The sequence below is a fragment of the Oncorhynchus clarkii genome, chromosome 10 (genome assembly GCF_045791955.1).
Source record: "Oncorhynchus clarkii lewisi isolate Uvic-CL-2024 chromosome 10, UVic_Ocla_1.0, whole genome shotgun sequence".
NCBI classification, from domain to species: domain Eukaryota; kingdom Metazoa; phylum Chordata; class Actinopteri; order Salmoniformes; family Salmonidae; genus Oncorhynchus; species Oncorhynchus clarkii.
In genome coordinates this window covers 43952829-43978530 of record NC_092156.1, presented here as the reverse complement: position 1 = coordinate 43978530, position 25702 = coordinate 43952829, and the positions used below count along the sequence as shown (strand labels likewise).

Here is a 25702-nt window from a genome sequence, read left to right as displayed (position 1 = left end):
CTACTCCTGGGTGTGATGGGTTACAGAGGTCGACTGAGGTGGTCCTGACTGGGACAGTCTGACAGTGTGTTCTTAGCTCTTCCCTTTCCCCTGCCTACCTTAAAGGGGATACTTCGGAATTTGGGCAATGAAGCCCTTTATCTACTTCCCCAGAGTCAGACAAACTCGCGGATACAATTTCTATGTCTCTGTGTCTGGTATGAAGGAAGTTAGAGGTAGTATCGCGAGCCAAGGCTAACTGGCGTTACCCATAGACTTGGTCATTGCGCCTCAGAGAGATGGTATTGAGATTCAGAGAGCCTCACCTCATCAAAACCAAGTGAGCGCTCTGTTTTCTAAAGATAAAGTCTCACTTATCAGTCAGCACAAAAGCTGGCCCCTCATTTACAATATTGACGCTGTGACTTAATCTATATCTCTTAGTGACTGCTGCAGCTATGTCTTTTACTCATGCCCCCTGCCGTTCACATCTCATTAGCGACATTTATTAACTACAGGCAATCCAGACTTAGTGAGTGAGTGTGTTTCTAACCTCTTCCTGCTCTGTGCTCTCTCAGGGTCGTCTGCAGTCCCAGGACAGTGGGAAGCACCTGCATGATGTGGAGGACCTGCTGCAGACTCACAACCTGGTGGAGGCAGACATCTCAGCCCAGGCAGAGGGGGTCCGTGGGGTCCAGGGAGCCGCTCAGCGCTTCACCTCGGACCAACAGGGTGAGACTACAGATCTGCACCCCCTCACTAATATACACTTGACAGTCAGTTACTGTATACGTGTGATTATGGTAACGATGGCGTTCAACGACTGCACTGTGCAGCTTTTTTTTTAACTTATGCGGAGGATGGAATTTCTGAATTTATTTGGATGCCTCTTCGCCGATAACCATTTAGCTAATTCTCCTTATCTCTCTCAGTCTACAAACCGTGTGAGCCGGCGCTGGTGGGAGAGAAGGTGTCTCTGCTGGGCCGGGCCTATGAGGAGCTGGGCCAGCTGGCCGGGGAGCGGAGGGTGCGCCTCGATGATTCACGGCGCCTCTGGCAGTTCCTGTGGGAGCTGGGAGAGGAGGCGGCCTGGATCAGAGAGCAGGAGCAGATCCTGGCTGGAGGAGACTGTGGCCGCGACCTCACCTCCGCCCTGCACCTCCTCAGCAAGCACGAGGCCTTCAGGGACGAGATGGCAGCCCGCTACGGCCCTCTGGGCAACAGCATCGCCGCGGGACAGACCCTGGTGGAGGAGGGACACATTGGAGCCCCAGAGTGCACTGAGAGGATCAGGGACGTCCGCGCTCAGTGGGCACACCTGGAGGAGGTGAGCAGGCAGGGGAAAGGAGGTCGACCGGTCTGGAGAGAGAAAATTAATTGATCGATTTCAGAAGGGGTTCCTCTTGTTTATATACTGATTCCTTCTCTCCCCCTCCGTCCCCAGACGTCCCAGCTGAGGGAGCAGCAGCTGAAGGAGGCAGTGGCCCTGCACCAGTTCCAGACGGACGCCAACGACATGGAGGCCTGGATCCTGGAGACGCTGCGCCAGGTGTCCAGCCAGGAGGTGGGCCACGACGAGTTCTCCACCCAGACCTTGGCCCGCAAGCAGAGAGAGGTGGAGGAGGAGATCCAGAGCCACCGCACCCTTATCGACTCCCTGCACGAGCAGGCCCTCACCCTGCCCCCGGTCCATGCAAACTCCCCTCAGGTCAGTTACCCCTGGAACAGCATATCAACCCACGCTCACTAGGCTAGTGCACCGTGCTGTTTCTCCCTCTCTCTCTCTCTCTGACACACAAACACTGGCCCATACACATTACAGAAAGACTCTCCATGTCTCCCATTTTAAGTGAGACATATTTTATTTATCGCTCCCATTTTGTGTTCCTTGACTTGTTATTGACTCTGCTCGGAGGGGCGTCCTCTGACTGAGTGGTTGTTGCCGTCTGGCTGTGTGTAGGTAGAGGGCCGTCTGCCTGCCATAGAGCAGCGTTACCACGAGCTGGAGGCCCTGTCTGCATCGCGGCGTCAGGCCCTGGAGGGGGCGCTGGCCCTCTACCGCATGTACAGCGAGGCGGGCGCCTGCCAGCTGTGGGTGGGGGAGAAGGAACAGTGGCTGGACGGCATGCAGATCCCCACCAAACTGGAAGACCTGGAGGTGGTGCAGCAGAGGTGAGCTGGGGAAGGGAGGAGTGTTCCAACGATGGGATAAGAAGGAAGAGGTGGTCTTTAGGCTGTGATTTGAATAGCCTTTATAATGATTTGGTATTGATCTGTGTACGCTGATCATTGTGCTTCGTTGAGTGGATATCAAACTGCTCCTTTTTACAGTACAGATGTAAAATCGGGTCTTTTTTTTGTGTGGAATGGCAGAGCAACGTTTGGGGGATAGAAGCTCTTCCTATGATAATATTTCCCTTCTAATCTCCATTGTTGAGGCAAAGCAATGGGAACATGAGACTGAGTGTTGAATGTACATCCCTGTGTGTGGGCTGCAGGTTCGAGACCCTGGAGCCTGAGATGAACAACCTGGGGACTCGTATCTCTGATGTCAACCAGGTGGCTCAACAGCTGCTGGGATCAGACAACCTCAGCAAAGAGCAGATCCACCAGACACAAGACCAGCTCAACAACAGGTGAGTAGTTCTCAACGTGATGCCTCTCAGACATGCAAATAACACAGCCCAAAACAACTACTTTTATTTGAATGGTTATTTGTGAGAACCAAATAGTCTACCAAACTGTATTTGAGAGTATTTTAAAATACCTGGGTTAAATGCATGGAACTGTTTTTGACTGTATTCAACTGCTTTTCTTTTCAAATAAAATATATCTGAATACTTACATCCAAGATCTTTGAAATGGTATTTGAACCCAAGTCTGATACACTCACATGAAAAACACATATACCCTCTGATGCATAGCCAATACACTGTATAAAGTGAGCACTGGAAACAGGTGATTGAGACTTCCCCTTGCTCTGGTCCCCAGGTGGAAGGAGTTCCAGCGTCTGGCGGACCAGAGGAAACAGGCCCTGGAGTCGGCCCTCAACATCCAGAACTACCACCTGGAGTGTAACGAGATCCAGAGCTGGATGAGAGAGAAGACCAAGGTGATCGAGTCCACCGAGAGCCTGGGCAACGACCTGGCTGGTGTCATGGCCCTGCAGCGCAAACTCACCGGCATGGAGAGAGACCTGGAGGCCATTCAGGTACGGTGACGGGTCAAAGGTTATGGAGGTAGACAGTTAAACCACTGCATCAGATCATGTTTAATAGCGATCGGTTGAGTCATTAACTGGTTCACGTCAATCCTTTTGTATCATTTTATACCATATGATGTTGGTGACACCATTTGTTTATTTTCCATATCTTTTCAGGGTAAGTTGGACGACCTGAAGGAGGAGGCAGAGACGCTGGCTGAGGAGCACCCGGACCAGGCAGAGGAGATCCATGCCCACCTGGGGGAGATCCAGGAGGTGTGGCAGGAGCTCAACGCCACCATGAAGCGGCGCGAGGAGTCTCTGGGCGAGGCCAGCAAGCTGCAGGGCTTCCTCCGGGACCTGGATGACTTCCAGTCCTGGCTGTCCCGCACGCAGACCGCCGTGGCGTCCGAGGACATCCCCACCTCGCTGCCAGAGGCTGAGCGCCTGCTCTCCCAGCACGAGAGCATCAAGAACGAGGTGGACAACTACAAGGAGGACTATGAGAAGATGCGGGCGGTGGGTGACGAGGTGACCCAGGGCCAGACGGACGCCCAGTACATGTTCCTGGCCCAGAGGCTGCAGGCGCTGGACACCGGCTGGCACGAGCTGCGCCGGATGTGGGAGAACCGCCACAGCCTTCTGGCCCAAGCCTTCGACTTCCAGAGCTTCCTGAGGGAAGTCAAGCAGGCTGAGGGCTTCCTCAACAGCCAGGTGAGGACCAGGACACCAGTGGAGAAGAATCAAACACGTCTATTGTCTATCTCGATGATGTTACTAATAGTTCTCTCTCCTTCTGTAGGAGTATGTGCTGTCCCACACTGAGATGCCCTCCAGCCTGCAGGGGGCAGAGGAGGCCATCAAGAAGCACGAGGACTTCCTGACCACCATGGAGGCCAGTGAGGAGAAGATCACGGGCGTGGTGGAGGCCGGACGCCGCCTGGTCAATGACCTTAACGCCAACTCTGACAAGATCCAGGAGAAGGCCGACTCCATCCAGGAGAGACATCAGAAGAATAGGGAAGCTGCAAATGAACTCCTGTCTAAACTGAAGGACAACCGCGAACTTCAGCACTTCCTGCAGGACGGACAGGAGGTACGAATCGCAAAACTGTTACAATAATAACGGTGGTGTGATACATTTTATTGACACTGTTTGTCTTGTAGTAAATTTTTTTTAATAAAACCGCAGTCAAAGGAATTTTCCTGAGGCACGTGCATTGAGTAATATCATTCTCCTCTCTCTTTCTCTCTGCAGCTGACTCTGTGGATCAATGAGAAGATGCTGACAGCTCAGGACATGTCGTACGACGAGGCCAGGAACCTCCACAGCAAGTGGCAGAAACACCAGGCCTTCATGGCTGAGCTGGCCTCCAACAAAGACTGGCTGGATAAGATCGATAAGGTATGATCATAAAACTATTATACGATGAAAATAATAAGTGGGAAAAGCAGTGTGAAAGATGTGGGTGCCAGTATTTATGCTTTTTCTGACCCCTTTCCCCCATGCCCCTGTTAGGAGGGCCAGGCCCTGGTGACAGAGAAACCGGAGCTACAGCCTGTAGTCCAGCAAACTCTGGAGGGCCTGCAGAGCCAATGGGAAGAGCTAGAGAACACTACACGCACCAAGGCTCAGTGCCTCTTTGATGCCAACAGGGCAGAGCTCTTCACCCAGAGCTGCTCTGCTCTGGACGTGTGGCTGAAGAACCTGTCAGGGCAGCTTCAGAGCGACGACTTCGGCAAGGACCTGACCTCCGTCAACATCCTGCTCAAGAAGCACCAGGTGGGTGACATTACACCATCGAAGCCCGTTCTCAGTTGTCGTACTCCTTTGTGACCATTTGCGTGGAGAAGTGTCCGTATCGAAATGAAAGAGTAATAACAAACATCTGTGTGTGTGTGTGTGTGTGTGTGTGTGTGTGTAGATGCTGGAGCACCAGATGGAGGTGCGTGAGAAGGAGGTGCAGTCGCTGCAGTCCCAGGCGCTGGCGCTGTCCCAGGAAGATGCTGGTGGGGCCGTGGTGGAGGTGGACGGCCAGCAGAGACGTGTCACTGACAGCTTCTCCCAGCTCCAGGACCCCCTCAACCAGAGGCGGCAGCAACTGCTGGCTTCCAAGGAGGCCCACCAGTTCAACAGAGACCTGGAGGATGAGATTGTGAGTGGGACCACCTGACTCGAAATACAGAGATGTTGTACAGAATCATCATCGTCGTCTTTTTTAATGCACTTCCTCCTGTCTGTCGGTCAATTAGCTATGGGTGAAGGAGAGGATGCCCCTGGCCACATCCACCGACCATGGGAAGGACCTGTCCAGTGTGCAGCTGCTCATCAAGAAGAACCAGGTACACAGACGAGAGAGGAATTTTAGGGAAGAGTCTGGACAGTAGGAGGGGAAAAAACACAGCAACACTGTTTTGTTTTCCAGACTTTGCAGAAGGAGATCCAGGGCCACCAGCCCCGTATTGATGACATCCAGACCCACCGCAGGGGGATGTCCCCAGGGCAGGAGGAGATGGACGGGGAGAGGCGGTCTGCTCTGGAGGGCCGTCTGGCGGAGCTCCGGGACTCCTGGGCCCAGCTCATCGCTGAGACGGACGAGCGCCACGCCCGGCTGGTGGAGGCTAACCGCGCCCAGCAGTTCTACACCGACGCTGCCGAGGCTGAGGCCTGGATGGGAGAGCAGGAGCTACACATGATGTCAGAGGAGAAGGCCAAGGTGAGAGGAGAGGCAGGCGGAAGTTAAGCTCCGTCTGTCCTAATGGCGTCTATTGTGCGCTCTCTAGTGCTGTGTCCCTGGCTTAATGGTGCGAACTCCATCTCTGTACCGTGTGTGTGTGTGTGACCCAGGATGAGCAGAGCGCTCTGGTGATGGTGAAGAAGCACCAGACGTTAGAACAGACCTTGGAGGACTACGCTCAGCCCATCCACCAGCTGGCCAACAGCAGCCGCACCATGATGACCAGCGAACACCCAGAGAGGTGAAGGGCACCGGGGTTAACGGGGGGGGGGGGGGCAGTTAAAAGCTAAGTAATGCCACTTCACAATAGGATTTAATTACAGCCACAATGTCTCAGTCATTACAACTGGCCTGACTCACTCACTCACATATATATATATTCCCTGCTGTTAGCGAGCGTATCAACCTACGGCAAGCCCAGGTAGACAAGCTGTACGCAGGGCTGAAGGACCTGGCTGAGGAGCGTCGTGGGCGTCTGCAGGAGAGGCTGAGGCTGACCCAGCTGAAGAGAGAGGTGGACGACCTGGAGCAGTGGATCGCTGAGAGGGAGGTGGTGGCCGGATCCCATGAGCTGGGACAGGACTACGAACATGTCACCGTGAGTGGCTTTCCTTTCACTTCCTCATACGTTCAACTACGTACTAACACACACACACGCTTAGTAACACAACACACACACACGCTTAGTAACACAACACACACACACGCATAGTAACACAACACGCACACACGCTTAGTAACACAACACGCACACACGCTTAGTAACACAACACGCACACACGCTTAGTAACACAACACACACACACGCTTAGTAACACAACACACACACACGCTTAGCAACACAACACACACACACGCTTAGCAACACAACACACACACACGCTTAGCAACACAACACGCACACACGCTTAGTAACACAACACGCACACACGCTTAGTAACACAACACGCACACACGCTTAGTAACACAACACGCACACACGCTTAGTAACACAACACGCACACACGCTTAGCAACACAACACGCACACACGCTTAGCAACACAACACACACACACGCTTAGTAACACAACACGCACACACGCTTAGTAACACAACACGCACACACGCTTAGTAACACAACACGCACACGCGCTTAGTAACACAACACGCGCTTAGCAACACAACACGCACACGCGCTTAGCAACACAACACGCACACGCGCTTAGCAACACAACACGCACACGCGCTTAGCAACACAACACACGCGCGCTTAGCAACACAACACACACACGCGCGCTTAGCAACACAACACACACACACGCGCTTAGCAACACAACACACACACACGCGCTTAGCAACACAACACACACACACGCGCTTAGCAACACAACACACACACGCGCGCTTAGCAACACAACACACACACGCGCGCTTAGCAACACAACACACACACGCGCGCTTAGCAACACAACACACACACGCGCGCTTAGCAACACAACACACACACACACGCGCTTAGCAACACAACACACACACGCGCGCTTAGCAACACAACACACACACGCGCGCTTAGCAACACAACACACACACACGCGCTTAGCAACACAACACACACACACACGCTTAGCAACACAACACACACACGCGCGCTTAGCAACACAACACACACGCGCGCTTAGCAACACAACACACACACACGCGCGCTTAGCAACACAACACACACACACGCGCGCTTAGCAACACAACACACACACACGCGCTTAGCAACACAACACACACACGCGCGCTTAGCAACACAACACACACACGCGCGCTTAGCAACACAACACACACACACGCGCTTAGCAACACAACACACACACACGCGCTTAGCAACACAACACACACGCGCTTAGCAACACAACACACACACGCGCGCTTAGCAACACAACACACACACGCGCGCTTAGCAACACAACACACACACGCGCGCTTAGCAACACAACACACACACACGCGCTTAGCAACACAACACACACACACGCGCTTAGCAACACAACACACACACGCGCGCTTAGCAACACAACACACACACACGCTTAGCAACACAACACGCACACACGCTTAGTAACACAACACGCACACACGCTTAGTAACACAACACGCACACACGCTTAGTAACACAACACGCACACACGCTTAGCAACACAACACGCACACACGCTTAGCAACACAACACACACACACGCTTAGTAACACAACACGCACACACGCTTAGTAACACAACACGCACACACGCTTAGTAACACAACACGCACACGCGCTTAGTAACACAACACGCGCTTAGTAACACAACACGCGCTTAGCAACACAACACGCACACGCGCTTAGCAACACAACACGCACACGCGCTTAGCAACACAACACACGCGCGCTTAGCAACACAACACACACACGCGCGCTTAGCAACACAACACACACACACGCGCTTAGCAACACAACACACACACACGCGCTTAGCAACACAACACACACACACGCGCTTAGCAACACAACACACACACGCGCGCTTAGCAACACAACACACACACGCGCGCTTAGCAACACAACACACACACACGCGCTTAGCAACACAACACACACACGCGCGCTTAGCAACACAACACACACACACGCGCTTAGCAACACAACACACACACGCGCGCTTAGCAACACAACACACACACGCGCGCTTAGCAACACAACACACACACACGCGCTTAGCAACACAACACACACACACGCGCTTAGCAACACAACACACACACACGCGCTTAGCAACACAACACACACGCGCGCTTAGCAACACAACACACACGCGCGCTTAGCAACACAACACACACACACGCGCGCTTAGCAACACAACACACACACGCGCGCTTAGCAACACAACACACACACACGCGCTTAGCAACACAACACACACACGCGCGCTTAGCAACACAACACACACACGCGCGCTTAGCAACACAACACACACACACGCGCTTAGCAACACAACACACACACACGCGCTTAGCAACACAACACACACGCGCTTAGCAACACAACACACACACGCGCGCTTAGCAACACAACACACACACGCGCGCTTAGCAACACAACACACACACACGCGCTTAGCAACACAACACACACACACGCGCTTAGCAACACAACACACACACACGCGCTTAGCAACACAACACACACACGCGCGCTTAGCAACACAACACACACACGCGCGCTTAGCAACACAACACACACACACGCGCTTAGCAACACAACACACAGGCACTAATTGCTCACCGACAACTCTTTTTTTTTCTTTTTCTGTCAGCTACCTTTTAAGAAGTATGGCGATAACCTGGGATTGTTATCCATATTTAAACCTCTTCTCCTCTCAGATGCTGCGGGACAAGTTCCGGGAGTTTGCTCGGGACACCAGCACCATCGGCCAGGAGCGCGTGGACGGCGTTAATGGGCTGGCCGATGACCTCATCGAGTCGGGTCACCCTGAGAACGCCAGCGTGGCAGAGTGGAAGGACGGGCTGAACGAGGCGTGGGCCGACCTGCTGGAGCTGATCGACACGCGCACCCAGATGCTGTCCGCCTCCTACGAGCTGCACCGCTTCCACCAGGACGCCCGCGAGGCGCTGGGGAGAGTCCGGGAGAAGAAGGAGGCGCTGCCCTCTGACCTGGGCCGTGACCTCAACACCGTCCAGCACCTCCACCGACAGCACACCGCCTACGAGCACGACATCCAGGCCCTCAGCGGACAGGTAGGCTGCTGCTCTTTTAAACTCTTGGCTGCACAATGAATTTCCCTTCGGGACAATAAAGATATTGAATTCAATTGGATGAACTCTGCACCATACCACCAGTGTACAGGGATACTTACAGGAACACTAATGGGAGAAATAATGTAATTACACACACTTTTACACACCATCCCACAGTAGAATATTAGATTTAATGCATTGTGAGGGCTGCTTTTCAGACTCGTACTGGGGGCTATCAGAAATGTGTCAGAGCACATGAGGGGGCAGGTTAATGGTTTTCAGGATCCCTTCTGAGCCGGCTGCCTCCTCCAACCCCAGGTGAACCAGGTGCAGGACGACGCGGCGCGGCTGCAGAAGGCCTACGCCGGGGAGAAGGCCGAGGAGATCCACCGGAGCGAGCGCTCTGTCACTGAGGCCTGGGAGGGTCTGCTGGGGGCCGGCCAGGCTCGCCGTCACCTCCTGCTGGACACCGTGGAGAAGTTCCGCTTCGTCAACATGGTGCGTGACCTCATGTTGTGGATGGACGGGGTCAACCTGCAGATCGACGCCCACGACAGCCCCAGGTGAGACCTGACCTTACCTCTGTTCTGTCATCGTTGTTCTCGATGTTTTTAATTAAGGTTTTACGCTGAATTTCTGTCGTCCGTCCGTCCCCCATCCTCTCTCTCTGTCAGGGACGTGTCCTCTGCAGGGTTGGTCATAGCCAACCATCAGGACATCAAGTCTGAGATCGAGACCCGGGCAGACAGCTTCACCACCTGCAATGAGATGGGACACTCTCTCATCAACAACAACCACTATGCAGCTGATGAGGTAAGGGCCATGTCACCGTTACGTCACATACTGGACACCCACATTTGGATTTAGTCACGGGATTAGGACAAAAGCAAATGTAAAAGGTGTGTTTATGCAAATCAAATCACATTTATTTAGTCACATGCTACGTAAACAACAGGTGTAGGCTAATGGTGAAATGCCCACTTGCGGACCGGACCGTTCCCAATGATGCAGAAAGAAAAGTATAGGAAAATAATAACACGAGGAATAAATACACACTAAGTAATGATAACATGGCTATATACTCATGGTACCAGTACCGAGTGGATGTGCAGGGGTACGTGGTAATTGGGGTAGATGTGTACATATAGGGAGGGGTAAAGTGATGACTAGGCAACAGGATAGATAATAAACCGTAGCAGCAGTGTATGTGAGGAGTAAAACGAGTTAGGGCAAAAAGGGGTACCGCTTTCCGGGCGGAAGCCGAGAGAACGGTCTATGGCTTGGGTGGTTGGAGTCTTTTTCCGGGCCTTCCTTTCACACCGCCCTGATATAGAGGTCCTGGATGGCAGGGAGCGTACTGACGTACTGGACTGGCCGCACCACCCTCTGTGGCACCATGCGATTGAGGGCGGTGATATTGCCACACCAAGCAGTGATGCAGCCAGTCAAGATGCTCTCTGGTACCGCTGTAGAACCTTTTTTGAGGATTTGAGGGCCCATGCCAAACCTGTTCAACCTCCTGAGGTTTCTTCACAACTGCGCGCAGACCATTTTAAAGTTGTTAGTCTTACTGACGTTGAGGGAGCGGTTGTTCTGGCCCCACACTGACCAGGGACCTGGTGTGTGTAGTGCGGCTTGCTGCTTGTTCATGTAATGTTACTGACATACCTGTTGGCTTTCCCATAGATCCTGGAGAAACTGGACCAGCTCCAGGGTAAGAGGGATGAGATCAGCAACAAGTGGCAGGACAAGATGGACCACCTCCTGATAGGTATGTGGACTTCGGGGTGTTTTTTCAATTGAATTAATGAATTCATTTTGCGTTGGTCTGTTTTAACACGTTTTGCTCGTGATCTTTTCATGGATGCTCATTATTTTCTGGTTTCTGTCTCAGTTCTGGAGGTGCTGCAGTTTGGCCGGGATGCATGCGTGGCAGAGACGTGGCTGGCAGGCCAGGAGCCCCTGGTGCGGGGGGCCGAGCTGGGCTCTAACGTGGACGAGGTGGAGAGCCTGATCAAACGCCACGAGGCCTTCGAGAAGCTGGCCGCCGGCTGGGAGGAACGCTTCACCCTGCTGGAGAAACTCACCACGGTGAGGAGGACGGGGGTGGTTTGCAAATGGGAAGACGGTGGGTTAGCAGGAGTTGGGAGAATGCATGTACTTGCCGTTGTTAGGAAGGTAGGGTAACGTCTCCTCTGAACAGCCACTAACCTGGGCTTCCATTTCAGCTGGAGGAGCAGGAGATCCAGAGGAGGAGGGAGGAGGAGGAGAGGGCGAGGCGAACCCCCACACCACCCCCGACAGAAGAGGTGGCCCCGTCTGAGGCCGAAACACATGATGCCAGGTAAGACTGGAGGAACTCCTAGTAATCAGAGACATTTGATGCCCCCCTCCCCTCGTTCTCATGCTCCTTTCCCCTTCTGTGTAACCCAGGACCAGCCTGGACCAGACCACACTCAACCAGTCAGTATCAGTCAATGGAGTCCACAGCTACCAGGACACCTCCCAGGTGAGAGAGGACATTGAGACACACTGTATCTAATCAAAGCTTCTAACCTCCTGTTTCATGCACTCAAATTAAACTACTGACTGAAATAGTTTGATTTTCACCGCAGTATATAGTTTTTTTCATGTTTTTGTCTTTTTCCTCTTCGTGTTGTCCTGTTCATATGTTTGAGGAGATTTGAATGAAAGGTTTTAAATGTTCTAAGTGTGAGAGACGTCTTTGACATAACTGTAACCAAGCCTGTATATGTTCGACGCGAGTCCGTTTCCCCATTTCTGATGTGATTGTGTCCCTTTGTCGTGCGTGTGTCAGGCTGTTTCAAACGCGTTAGCACAGGGTAGCATGCTATCTCCTAGCACAAGGACTTCTTAACAATGACTTGTTGCGTCTTTACCTGCAGTCGTTATCAGTATCATCAGTGTCAGTGGAAAAGAAAGAGAAGTGTGAACCTGTCTCTAAACCCGTGTCTAAGCCAAAGCATCCGCTGCGCGTGAGTACCTATCCTAGCCTAGCTTCCTCATCCCATCCCCCCCATCACCGCCTGCGCTCAGCTCCCGCAGTACCTCAGCATGACCTACTAGAGGGCGCCATCGTCCTCTGTCACTGTGCCATTGCCTTATTTGATTTTGAAGATCTACAGTCCCCGCAGCTGTTGAGCCAATCATGCCTCACACAGATTCATGATATCATTTGGTGTCACCAGAAGCATCAGAGGCTCTTAAGCCTTTCTTGGGTGCTGTTCCATTTGTACCCATCTTCAAAATGACCAGCACATGAGGGTAGTTTCAGTTCCAAGCTATTGTTAGTATGAGGTGATGAGGGTTGTCCCTAGCTGGCAGGTCCCTGGGTGGGCTGTGCCTAGCTTGGTGGGGTTGTTTTGAATGGGGTGTTAGTAGGGAAAGTTATTTTTTTTAAAGAGAGGAAATGTTGATTTCCTTTCAAATTGAGTTTGATGGTTTGCCAGGAAACAAAGATAACAATGCCACACCCCCTCTATAAAAAGCCAAGTGTATCTTAGCAACAGTATGACAATGCTTTCTGCTGCGTTTGCCATGTTCCAGTAAGGCTGTGAGTGACATTCAGATGAGGGTTGACCCTCCTCCTGCTTGGTTGGAGCTGTTCACCATGTGTCTGTCGTCTGTTAACGTGTGTCTGTGTAGTCCTGTATGTGTTTTTTTGTCCATCCTTTTCAAAGCTACCATCTAGTGCATGTGTGGATATGGACATTCAGCTGTTGTCTCGTTTTGTCAAGTTCCGACAGACAGTCAATGACTGGTATTACGCCGCATGGCTTCTAGGAATCGTTGTGGCCATGTGTCCTGACTGCCGTGTGTCTTGGATGACAGGGTTCTGAGTCCGACTCTGTGAATGGTCCGGGGAGGGACAGCGGGCTGGCGTCTTCACGCCTGGACCCGTCTGCCACGCTGCCCAGCAAGGGAGATAACGCTGGCACAGACGCCATGGAAGGCCTGCTCTACCGCAAGCAGGAGATGGAGACCCACGCCAAGAGGGCAGCTAGCAGGTGAGATACCGCGACGGGAGTTGGGCAGGGGGCATGGAGGGGCGTCTTGGAGTGAGCGTTGGGAGTGCCATGAAGGGTAAATGGAGAGCCCTAGGTTATATAGACTCCGTCTGTTGAAGGATGGGATTAATACAAGCAAAAACAACACCAGCATAAGAAGTTAGATGTAGGATTTTGGAGTGTCTATTCTTTTGATGAAGAAAATAGCCTTTTGTGTGTCGCCATGAACTCTTCGATGTCCCTAACCTTTTCAGGCGCATGCCTGCATGCCTTCCGCCAACAGCTTCTCTCTCTCTTCCCATAGGTCCTGGCAGAATGTCTACTGCGTTCTGCGTAAGGGCAGCCTTGGCTTCTACAAGGACCAGAAGAGCGCCTCCAGCGGGATCCCCTACCACGGAGAAGTCCCCATCAGCCTGGGAGAGGCTGTGTGTGAGGTGGCGCACGACTACAAGAAGAGGAAACACGTCTTCAAACTACGGTGAGAGAGCGGGAACGTGACGGTTTGAAAAGAGAATAGTCTTGTAAACTCAATTAAATTGTGATAAATTGTGATGTGCATCTATACTGACCCGGTGTTTCTCTTGTGCAGGCTAGGGGATGGTAAGGAGTTCCTGTTCCAAGCTAAAGATGAGGTGAGTGTCACATTTGAACCCAAACAAGATTCTGATGCTCCTCTGGTGTTTTCCCCCTACTGAGGACTAACCCTGCGTTTGTCTGTCCCAGCCGGAGATGGCCTCGTGGATCCACTCCATTCATAGCTGCATCCCAGCAGGGGGGTCAGGAGACCGCTCCCCCGGAGGCCCCAGGGCCCTGAGCCGAGCCATGACTATGCCCCCCATCTCCCCTAGCTCAGCAGAGGCTGCAGGGGTCACCATGCGCAACAAGGAGGGCAAGGAGAAGGACCGCGAAAAGAGGTTCAGCTTCTTTGGCAAGAAGAAATAAAATGTCTGGAGAATAACAACATCAAGGAAAATGATATTTGTCGAAATTCCACCAAACTGAAACGGGCAGAAAGGAAAACAGTCTTGTGGCATAAACACATCGCTCTCAGCCTTGGTCCTAAGGAGTTTGTCAACAACTATGTGGCACACACAGAGCTTGCTCTTCCTCCCTCTCTTCTCCCTCCCTCCCTCTCCATTTGTCTTCTCTTTCCCTCTCATATCGCTCTTTTCCTTTCCATTTCTCACATTAGATTCATCCTACCAATGTAAGCCCTTGTCTTTTTGCTTCAATGGCATTTTCAGACAAGAAGCTGTGTTTGTTGATCAGTCACTAATAAGAACTCTTTGACCTCATCGCTGGGGGAGAACCAAGGTGTTTGTGGGGAGATGAGAGGCAGGGGTGGTTAGCATTGGCAGAGCCAAGAGGCTATGAGGCCTGTAAGAGTCCATTCTCTTCCATTCACCCACATTGGATTCTGTTTAAAATGAGTTCTTCCTCGACCAGTTTTTAGATGGCTAATCTGCTCTAATGCTGTTTTACCACTAAAAGAGAACCCATGGACCACGGTAGAGAGTGCTGTCCCCTCACGTCCCCTCTCCCAATCTCTCTCTCCCCCTCCTTGGGAAGGACCACATCATTTTTGGGACGTTGGCGTAATTAACGTTACCAATAATTATTGCTGTTATTATAATTAATATTTATCTTTTTGCTGTTGCAAGCTTGAGGGGGGGGGAGAAGTTATTTAAAGAGTACGTCAGTGGATGTATTGAGTCATGTTGTGAAACAACAAATTGGTTTAATTCACGGGACCACGTTGGTCTTGTTTCTGTTTGTATCGTTTTCAGTTTGAGGTGGGTTTTTTTTTTTTTTTAAGAAAGCTCAGTAAATTTTAGCAGTGTGCAGTTAAGTGATTTTCACCAGTGCAGAATGATAGATATATTTAAAGTGGTTTTATTTTAACTTGGAAAGTGTACCTGTTTGATTTTGTTCTTCGATGGGATTATTTCTCCTTTGATTGTGAGTTTCCTTGTTTCTTTTTGAAGCAGAGAGATTTAGTTTTCTAGTGAGTGTGAGTTGTGGTGCTGTGGGTTCTGCACGTTTCTGTTCTACATCAGACGTGTCCGGTTGGATGCTGCTTTTCTGACTTAACACACACACACACACACAGATAAACACACACTTAAAGAAGTTGTTGAGATGGCTTTCTAGAAGTATTCTTAAAATGTAGATGACAATGTGCTAATGAATGAATTAAACGTTCCTCCTAGATGATTTTCAGACTTCCGTTTCACTCTTCCCTCACCACCTCCTCCTTTGTCTGTTGTTTTGCTATGTGATGGCAGAGGGGTACGTTAACACTGTTTAACACTGCCAGTGCCCAACACTAGAGAGGATTGTAAGCAAAAGCACATCAATGTGGCATGGGGTGGTCTAGTAGGTTGGGGGGGGGGTCATTACAGGTGGGTTAGGGTCGGGGTGCTGAGGGGGGATGATGAGAGTAGAGAATCAGAAGGTAGTGTGCTGGACGAGGGAGGAGGAGTACTGAGCCTTACTGCAGCCCACAGATTTAAGAACCCTTTATTAGCCCAGTCGTTCCTTGAATAGCGCTTAATCACAAAGGGAGCGCTTTCGCTCACGGAACAAATCTCAGAATGTGCCCCTTGGCGTTGACGCGGCATATGTCTATGGATTCTGTACCCAGGTACCACAGGGCGCATGGAGACAGGCCCAGCCGCAACAGCGATTTGAAGGAAGTGAAATGCAGGCACAGCTCGGTTGGATTGGAAGAGGCGTAACCATGGATCACTTTCCTCACTTGATGGTAAATGATAGAGAGAATAGTCTTCCGGTGTTTTGCCGGAGAGCTTTGAGCTCCTCCGCCCGCGTGTGGCATGACCTCATGTAGGATTGTACCTGTGTGTGTCTCATTTTTCTCTCCAATTCTCACCTAGTCAGATTTTCTAGGTACATGAGATTTCCCCCGTAAGCCATGTATGGCATGATACCATGAAACCCATGCTGTGGAGGGTGTAGTATTACACAGGTGTATCATTAGCAGTTTGGAAAGAATTCACAAAAGGGCAAAAAAGAAAATGGTTAAATGATATTAAATGACAGTAAAGGTGACATTGATGCGTAGATGGCGAGTCCTGGCACAGTGGGTGATTTTTATTTCCTTGTCTGAGACGAGCGGAAGTTTTTCCTGTGTAAGACGGCTCTAAACATGGCAGAATCCTGGAGCCTCAATTCTTGCAGGCAAAATGGTAATCTGTTACTCAACGATAGGCTTATCTGGGGTGAGGGTGTGGGCGTATCAAAGCCCTGTTAGGTTATTGTATGACCGATGGCTCACCCTCAACCAGAGAAGGGAAGATCAAGTGGCTGGCTAAGTGTCCGAAATGTGCAGCTTTCCAACAGGCAAGACCATTGCACTATTGGCCTTTCATTCCAATTCAGTTGGTGTGATTTGGGGTAAATAAGCAAGAGTTGACCCATAATACCTGAGGCTGTAGAATATGCAGTTGGCTGCTTTGTCTGCCTTGATTTGTATCCCAGCTGTGAGCCTGAGCGATTGGTCCCAGCCGAATGTACCGAGCTGAGCCTCTGGCTCCTGAGTCACAGTTCAAAGCCCGCTGACCTGTTCAACGAGGCAACAACAACAAAGACGTCAACGACGCTCAGAGTAGAACAGAGTGAGCCTTGCTGTGTCAATATTCACTGTGACAAACTACTACCAGGGCAGCCAGTGCTGGATCGGCCACAGCACTTCAACAAGTAGCTTGTGTAGCCCTCTACTGGGCGTACTGCTCCAACAGTGACCCAGTTGTAGACACGAGCAGGTTCCCCAGGCCCATTTGAAGTCTCTGAAGATGAGTCTAGCGCTGTATGTTCTAGTATAACTTCTTATGAATGTTTATGGCTCAGAAGGTGAGTTGGCCAAATTGGTCATGTGATGCAAAAGGACATGTTACTTGGAGCCACTATTTCACATACTTTACATACATACACACTACCTTTCTCTCCTCTCTCTGTCTCACTCTCTCACACACACACACACACTCTGATATACTAAGGTAGAATGACTCTGGCCTTCCAGCCAAGCAGAAATATGTGGAGCTGGTTGTGATTTGGTTCCAGACTTGTTGTTGTTCAGTCTCTGTGTGTTACTGGTGAGCTTTGACCAGAAAAGGATTGTATTAATTGAGGGTGTTGAGATAGGGTTTTTATGGGGTTTTAAAAGTTAAAGTGGAACACCTGAAAAGGTATCTTGGTCTCTTATTTGAAGAGGAAAATAAATACAGTATACATTAACCAGAGGGCTGATGGCAAATTTGAGCTTCCTTTTTCTAGAGTTAGACAGCAGATGTGCTGTCTCGCGGGGTTCTTGTATTTTCTCATCCAGTGGTCTGATCTGTTCTGCAGCGTTTGATAAGCCTGTTCACCCACTCTCATTTCTAATTTCTTTGATGAATCTAAGTTCCTTCTTCTGTGACTTAACTAATTCCAAGTTAATACCACTGCTATGATGTATTATTATTGCTACTGTTATTACTACTACTGTTACTCCTGTTACTTATTACTTTAACTAGAACTGCTGTCCATTTTTCAGGTATGTGTCTGTAATACCAGACCCTTCCACAAGATGTCAGTGTGCTGTGGAGCATTTTCATTACAGATTGAAAATAATGTTTGTTGACTTGTATCTTCATATTAGGAATAATAAAACCTGGTTTAAAAGAAAACAACGAAGTACAGCTGTGGTGTTATTTCTTATTTCTGTCATTCTGTTGTCGGTGATCGTCACTGTTTTGATGGTAGTCGATTTCGCTAAAGTTATTCACGCGTAAAAAAAACGAATGTATTCTATACAATTGTGTTCGAGGAGTTCTAGTCCCTGACCTCTTCCGTGACCAGCCTGTGTGGAAAGGGGACTCTTGTGAACAGGGTCTGTGTGGAGATGCATAGTGCCCAGGTGAGGCTGACAACTTCTGTAACCGAAATAGCAGTCATTTTTGATTGGGTGTGCATTCTGTGCTATATACAAGCTCAAAGTATTGGGACAGTGACCTATTTTTTTTTTTTGTGTGTGTGGCTCTGTACTTCAGCACAAATATCATACCCACAAGACATGCTAACCTCTCATCATTACATAACGGGAGGTTAGCATTTTTGGTGGGGGTATGATATTTGTGCATCTAACTTTCTCACTCATCATTATTCACTATTCGTTCAGGATTATCCATATTCATGGTAGCATCCACATTAATGTAGAAGTGTTTAGAAACATGATATTCTTATTTAGAATAAAAGTCACTACAAAATGACACTACATTATTTACCATTAATTTATTTTGGCCACAATAATCTGAAACACAACCAAAACAAACAGCAAATGCATCAAGTCACAAGCTTGGTGTAATTATTGTTTGCTTTGAATATGGGACCAAATTCTTAACTTTTTACTACTTTAATACACATATAACTGAATTTGTCCCCTAAAATGGGGGGGTGTCTATGTACAAAAGTGTGGTAATTTGTAAACAGTACACCTCAAATTAAATCTGACATTCTACACTTTAACCTCCTAGTCATTGTATCATTTAAAATCCAAAGTACTGGAGTAGAAAGCCAAATCTACTGTAAAAAAAAAAAATGGGTCACTGTCCCAATACTTTTGCAGCTAACCATGTATTTATTCTGATTGGACATTGGTAAAACCAAAGTTGTCCGTGTGCTTTTAAGGAAAAATAGTCATATCCTTCAAGCGTATGACGCAGACAGCAGAGAGAGGAAAGGGATTTGGGATATATCCTGTTTTGCGTTGGCTCTGTAAAAAAAAAAAAAAAAAGTACTTATTATTCTTGATTTTCTTTAACTTGGCTGCACATACCCTGCTATGTGTACATTTGTAGTGGTGTCTGAAGCACTCAGATCATTTTCAATGCACGGCAAAGTCCCAGGTTACAGGACTTTATCAACTGAATTGTTGCTCATCGCGGGCTTCTCCACAAAAACCTCCAGTAGAAACGTCCTACTGCAGTCTGCAGGTGTTTGTGGGGAAGAGCAGGAACTGAGTTGGTTTGATTATAGTAACAGTAGTAGTAAGGGTCTGTATAATATTTCAGCTTGCTCAGTATATATCTTTATTTAACTCTACCAATAGATCAGTGTTCATTAATTGGACGATTTAATGAAGACCCCTCATTATCTGCTTCATAACTCTAATGCGAAGAGGAGGCTTAAACGGCGTGTACATGGTGTTGTAAGAGCCTACAGGCATGATATAAGCTAATTTAAATAGTAACGGTCGCATTTCCATCTTCATTCATTCTGTTAAAGACGTGTCAATGGCCATAACGACCTCAAATAATCAAGTGCCTTGGATACCTTGGAAACTAGCTACAATATATTGAAGGACATTTAAAAGAGCACAGCCCTCTTTCATTTAGCTCCCCACTGTATTCACCTATCAATAGCCTGTTACCCAGCGACCGTTAAAGCTCCTAGTGAAAAGACAAGGAGGTCGTCACAGTGCTGTCGAAGCATTCAGCGCTCCCAAGAAAATTGTCTTTGGAATGGTAGCTTACCGATCAGCCTAATATCAACATTTAAAAACTTGAACCTGATTGCAAAAGAAAACATGACACATTTTGTCTAACGGAGCTAAAAAATAATTTAAAAAAAGGAATAAGTTAAGTAAGTTGTCTAACTCTTGTTTTTCATACCTTCGTGAAATGTTGACGATATGACTGCGTCAACCATGACTGCCTGGTTTTGAACTCAGGATCCTATTCAATCAAACTGGTAGCCAAGTTCATCAAGTGAATCATACATAATGTTCCTTGAGTGCTTAGAGAAAGCATATGTGATTTAAGCAGTTCGTTTTTATTTATTTATTATTATCTCACTGAAAACATTGTTTTCTTGAGTATAAATGGATTTATGCATTCTTGCAGTGAAAAAACATGTGTTTTTGATTTATCAGAAACCTAGTGAATAACTTGGGTTGAATTGGGTCCTTAATCACTCATACTTTCTCTAGTAAGCAAAAAAGCTGTGGGCATGTGTTGCAAGACTATTTTTCTTAAGCCCTCTTGCATTATGCATGACAAGAACTGGGTTGGGGGCCTGAGCAGTCTGAAGACAGGGGAGCTGAAAGTGCACTTGTCTTTTTTCGGCTTAACAAACCGAAGGACATGGTGGGAAAGGGACTGAAAGATAGACCCTGAGAGGACTAAAGCTCAGGCTACCTCATGAACACAGATTGGTGAACATGCCTAACATCTGGGCTGTATTTAGAGCTGTATGGAAAGGAGGAAGGGGAAAATACAATAGGTAGTCTGCCCTTATCCGGAACAGAGCTGTTCCGTAGTAGGCTTGTTAGTAGGCTTCTTCTCAGACTCTTTAACTAAACCATGTGTAGGCTTCCCTCACATTGTATGGCCAGCTTTGTATTTACAAGTTATGAAATCTTTCAAAAATGGCCTGCACATGCTTTGGTAGAAGTGCAGATGTCATTCAGGGCTCCCGAGTGGCGCTGCGGTCTAAGTTACTGCATCTCGGCGCAAGAGGCGTCACTACAGTCCCTGTTTCGAATCCAGGGTGTATCACATCCGGTCGTGATTGAGAGTCCCATAGGGCGGCGCACAATTGGCCCAGTGTCGTCCGGGTTTGGCCGGGGTAGGCCGTCATTGTAAACACGAATTTGTTCTTAACCGACTTGCCTAGTTAAATAATTTTAAAAAATGAATGAGTTGTTGCATTTTTTTTAAATGCTGCCGTCATTGCACTATGCGCCTCTTATGTTCACCACGTTTGCTGTCCCTTCTAGAAGAGTATTGATCACTTTTCTTTTCTCATGTCACGGACAATGTTTTGTTTACCCACATGCAGATAGCACCTACCCCCGGGTGAGACGTTTTAAAGATGTCTATAATTGGCTGTTATCGATGTATTCACATGACCATAGCCAACTGTTGGGTTGCATACTGTAGGCCTACATCGGGTCGAGATTCAATGGGAGCAGGTAGTTTATTCCGGTGGGAGCCTAGATGTTGGCATAATCAGCTGCATTATAATCAAAGAAATGTGATTATTGTAGGCCTGTGGGACTAAATGTTACCTTGTGTTAATAATAGAAGTGCCAATGCAGACATTTTGACTGTATTAGAATTGCATTATCTCTGCCAATTATTAAAGTAATGCCCCCACACCCCCCTGTCCTTTACTTGCCCTAAATAAGTCTATTTAACACACATCTTGCTGGTGTAACAGTATCATTTGAAACCGTACCCTCGCCCATACCCGGGCGCGAACCAGGGACCTTCTGCACACATCAACAGTCACCCTCGAAGCATCGTTACCCATCGCTCCACAAAACCCTTGCCCTTGACTGTGCCTTTAAACAGACAGAAAATGAAGTCATGGCTTTAGAAGCTTCTGAGAGGCTAATTTATATAATTTGAGTCAATTGGAGGTGTACCTTGTGGATGTATTTCAAGGCCTACCTTCAAACTCAGTGCCTCTTTGCTTGACATCATGGGAAAATCAAAAGAAATCAGCCAAGACCTCAGAAAGAAATTGTAGACCTCCACAAGTCTGGTTCATCCTTGGGAGCAATTTCCAAACGCCTGAATGTTCATCAAACAATAGTACGCAAGTATAAACACCATGGGACCACGCAGCCATCATACCGCTCAGGAAGGAGACGCGTTCTGTATCCTAGAGATGAACGTACTTTGGTGCGAAAAGTGCAAATCAATCCCAAAACAACAGCAAAGGACCTTGTGAAGATGCTGGAGGAAACAGGTACACATCTATCTATATCCACAGTAAAATGAGTCTCATATTGACATAACCTGAAAGGCCACTCAGCAAGAAAGAAGCTACTGATCCAAAACTGCCATAAAAAAAGACAGATTACGGGTTGGAACTGCACATGGGGACAAAGATTGTACTTTTTGTCCTCTGGTCTGATGAAACCAAAATAGAACTGTTTGGCCATAATGACCATCGTTATGTTATGTTTGGAGGAAAAAGGGGGAGGCTTGCAAGCTGAAGAACACCATCCCAACCGTGAAGCACTGGGGTGGCAGCATCATGTGCTTTGCTGCAGGAGGGACTGGTGCACTTCACAAAATAGATGGCATTATGAGGAAGGGAAATGATGTGGAAATATTGAAGCAACATCTCAAGACATCAGTCAGGAAGTTAAAGCTTGGTCTCAAATGGGTCCTCCAAATGGACAATGACCCCAAGCATACTTCCAAAGTTGTGGCAAAATGGCTGAAGGACAACAAAGTCAAGGTATTGAAGTGGCCATCACAAAACCCTGACCTCAATCCTATAGAATATATGTGGGCAGAACTGAATAAGCTCAGTTACACCAGCTCTGTCAGGAGGAATGGGCTGAAATTCACCCAACTTATTGTCGGAAGCTTGTGGAAGGCTACCCGAAATGTTTGACCCAAGTTAAACCATTTAAAGGCAATGCTAACAAATACTAATTGAGTGTATGTAAACTTCTGACCCCACTGGGAATGTGAATAAATAAATATTTCTACTATTATTCTGACATTTCACATTCTTAAAATAAAGTGGTGTTCCTAACTGACCTAAAACCGGTAATTTTACTAGGATTAAATGTCAGGAATTGTGATAAACTGAGTTTAAATATATTTGATGTATGTAAACTTCCAGCTTCAACTGTATGAAGAGATGGGCCAGCGCAGCTTGGAATTGAAACAGAGGATGGGGAAACAGATCACCAAAAAGTGACTTTTTCAAATCTTCCTACAGTCAGATGCAGGTAAGACGTTTAGATTTTTATATAGTATCAGCAGATTCTGAGGTTTCCAAAACACTTCCCTTTTGCCAAACAGACCTAACTCTCAAAATTCAAGAGATGATTTCAAAATATAACTTTCTACAAGAATAACTGCTGTTCCATGTGCCCCACAAGTGATGAGCACACAGCACTATATACCCTTGTCTACTACACACAAGACTAGTAAGATAATACAAAAAAAAAAGTGTTTTCTAATGTTACCCATGACCTTCATAAACACAACCAAATTATTATGAAATGTTGGCTGTTAGAATGTCAAAATGATTGGTCACCGGCTCAGAACGGGATGGCTCGAGGCCGGGCTTTTCTAGGAACATCTTAGCTGCTGACCACATCAGATTTTAGAATGACACAGTATAGACTGATGCCTTTCGTGGGGGTTGCATGGCAGTCTTTTATGGTTTCATGTGTGATTGGCACAGGCAGTGCCGTTTCTAGGTATAAGCGACATAAGCAGCTGCTAAGGGCCCTGCGGCTGCTAGAGGCCCCCCAACCCCCTATATATTTAAGTCAGTCGGGGTCTCAACTTACTGTTAGTGAGGGTAGTAGAATACACAATTTTGAAATGTGGTAGTCCATCAGCAGTTATCCTCTTGTTATGTCAGTCACTGACAGTCACTCGATTAGCCCATGTCAGTTAACATTTTGTAGATAGCTGGCTAGACTAACTTACCTAGCAATGTAAACCTTGTAGTATTCATGACCCCATTACTAACCGGGCACACAGGGCATGTGCCCAGGGACCTTGATCTCTAGAGAGTGCCGGTTGATTGTGTTATTCACTCCCACTCAGACTCAGATATCATATTAACATGGCATAAGTTATGGAAAAATGTGTACAATTGCAGGAAATTACTTTTAAAACTGCAAAAATCTCTCTAGCCCATGGAAAAATTGGTAGAATTCCAGAAAAATTGCTTTAAAACTCAACATTTTCTGTACGGCCCATGGCAAGTATGTAGAATTGCAGGACATTAAAGATGCAGTCCGTGATCTTAAGCACTTACAAATTCATAAAATATTGCCATCACAATTGTGCACAATTTTCAGGGACCTGTTTGGCTCTGGAGCACTACTTTCAGAACTAATGGCTGAAATTATACAAAACCTCTAGCATCAATCACTAACTTTAAAGCTGCACATTTTTCTCTCCACAGTCAAGAGGGTGCCACTCAAATGTTTTGCCCACGAGGTGAGGGGCCCCCCAACCAAATCTCTCTTAGGGACTGGTCCCAAAAAAGCTAGAAACGGCCCTGGGGACAAATATGTGTAACTGCTAGTCAGTGTGCACACTGCAGTGCTTGTACATGTGTCGGAAGCGCATATGTGTTTGAATTTGCAGCCACAAAGTAGCCATATAATCCAACAAAGTTTTCTAATCATCGGCCGTTTGCTAAGGTGATATGCGCATGGTGGGCCCTGCGCCATCCCTTAAGCCAAAGGGCAGCAGATAGCGATATTCAGTAGTTTCCATTTTACCGTCCAAACGCATTGTATGCAGCTGGCAATACACTCGTTAAACCCGTGGACCTGTTCATACCTAAAACATTCTCCATTCAGGCTGCATAGGCATCCATTTAATCCTTACCTAGATTTAATGGTTAGAAGGCAGGAAAAAACGGGGGAAATATGCCTACTTTTTTTTAATGAAACACCGTTTTAAACCACCATGCTAAAGTAGCGAATGCCTAGTAATTATAGTCCCAGATGTTGGGTATAGCCTTCAGTCAATCAGGTTGCAGCAGTCTTGTTTACCCTGGCTGCATGCATGGCACAACAACAGTTAGTAGAATAAGCTGTTATTGGTGGTGGGAAATTGTGTTTCATACAGAAAGTACACTTTTTCAGTTTTTTCGGCTTTTTTCCGCCTTCTCGCTGTTAAATTTAGTTCATGGGGAAATCGAGGCCTTGCAGCCTGAATGGAGAGTTGTTTATGTACGAACCGGTCCACAGGGGTTAGGAGTGTATTGCTTGCTGCATACAATGTGTTTGGACGGTAAAATGAAACCACCAATACCAGATCAATATCGCCATCTGCCCGCCTTTGGGCTAGCTATACCTCAAAATTGTAATACGCGAAATCCAGTGCCGGAGTTTCCGGTATGAGGACGAGAACGAAAAGGGGTGTAGCGCATGTCTCGGATTCTACCATATCTGCACATAGTCGCTGTAGCAGCCTATGGAACAGGCGATGTGAAGTGGTTAC

General features: G+C 48.1%; 1 protein-coding gene across 8 annotated transcripts in view; it reads left to right on the top strand.

The window, feature by feature from the left end:
• Positions 1-15922, top strand: part of LOC139418550 (spectrin beta chain, non-erythrocytic 1-like) — a 99943-nt gene extending 84021 nt beyond the window's left edge. For 3 of the 8 annotated variants that reach the window (XM_071168102.1, XM_071168103.1, XM_071168106.1), the window contains 27 exons: positions 558-711; positions 912-1306; positions 1424-1687; positions 1940-2151; positions 2478-2615; positions 2971-3190; positions 3359-3895; positions 3984-4277; positions 4440-4586; positions 4701-4964; positions 5107-5337; positions 5435-5524; positions 5608-5898; positions 6030-6160; positions 6313-6517; positions 9304-9678; positions 9997-10241; positions 10353-10491; positions 11365-11449; positions 11573-11769; positions 11907-12022; positions 12112-12187; positions 12585-12674; positions 13531-13706; positions 13990-14184; positions 14296-14338; positions 14430-15922. In XM_071168102.1, coding sequence (XP_071024203.1) covers positions 558-711; positions 912-1306; positions 1424-1687; positions 1940-2151; positions 2478-2615; positions 2971-3190; positions 3359-3895; positions 3984-4277; positions 4440-4586; positions 4701-4964; positions 5107-5337; positions 5435-5524; positions 5608-5898; positions 6030-6160; positions 6313-6517; positions 9304-9678; positions 9997-10241; positions 10353-10491; positions 11365-11449; positions 11573-11769; positions 11907-12022; positions 12112-12187; positions 12585-12674; positions 13531-13706; positions 13990-14184; positions 14296-14338; positions 14430-14648 — 5529 coding nt within the window. In that variant the 3' untranslated portion in view covers positions 14649-15922. The remainder of the gene's footprint in view (positions 1-557; positions 712-911; positions 1307-1423; positions 1688-1939; positions 2152-2477; positions 2616-2970; positions 3191-3358; positions 3896-3983; positions 4278-4439; positions 4587-4700; positions 4965-5106; positions 5338-5434; positions 5525-5607; positions 5899-6029; positions 6161-6312; positions 6518-9303; positions 9679-9996; positions 10242-10352; positions 10492-11364; positions 11450-11572; positions 11770-11906; positions 12023-12111; positions 12188-12584; positions 12675-13530; positions 13707-13989; positions 14185-14295; positions 14339-14429) is intronic. The other 5 variants (XM_071168108.1, XM_071168110.1, XM_071168107.1 and 2 more) reach the window with 3 other exon arrangements.
• The last annotated feature ends 9780 nt before the right edge of the window (positions 15923-25702 follow it).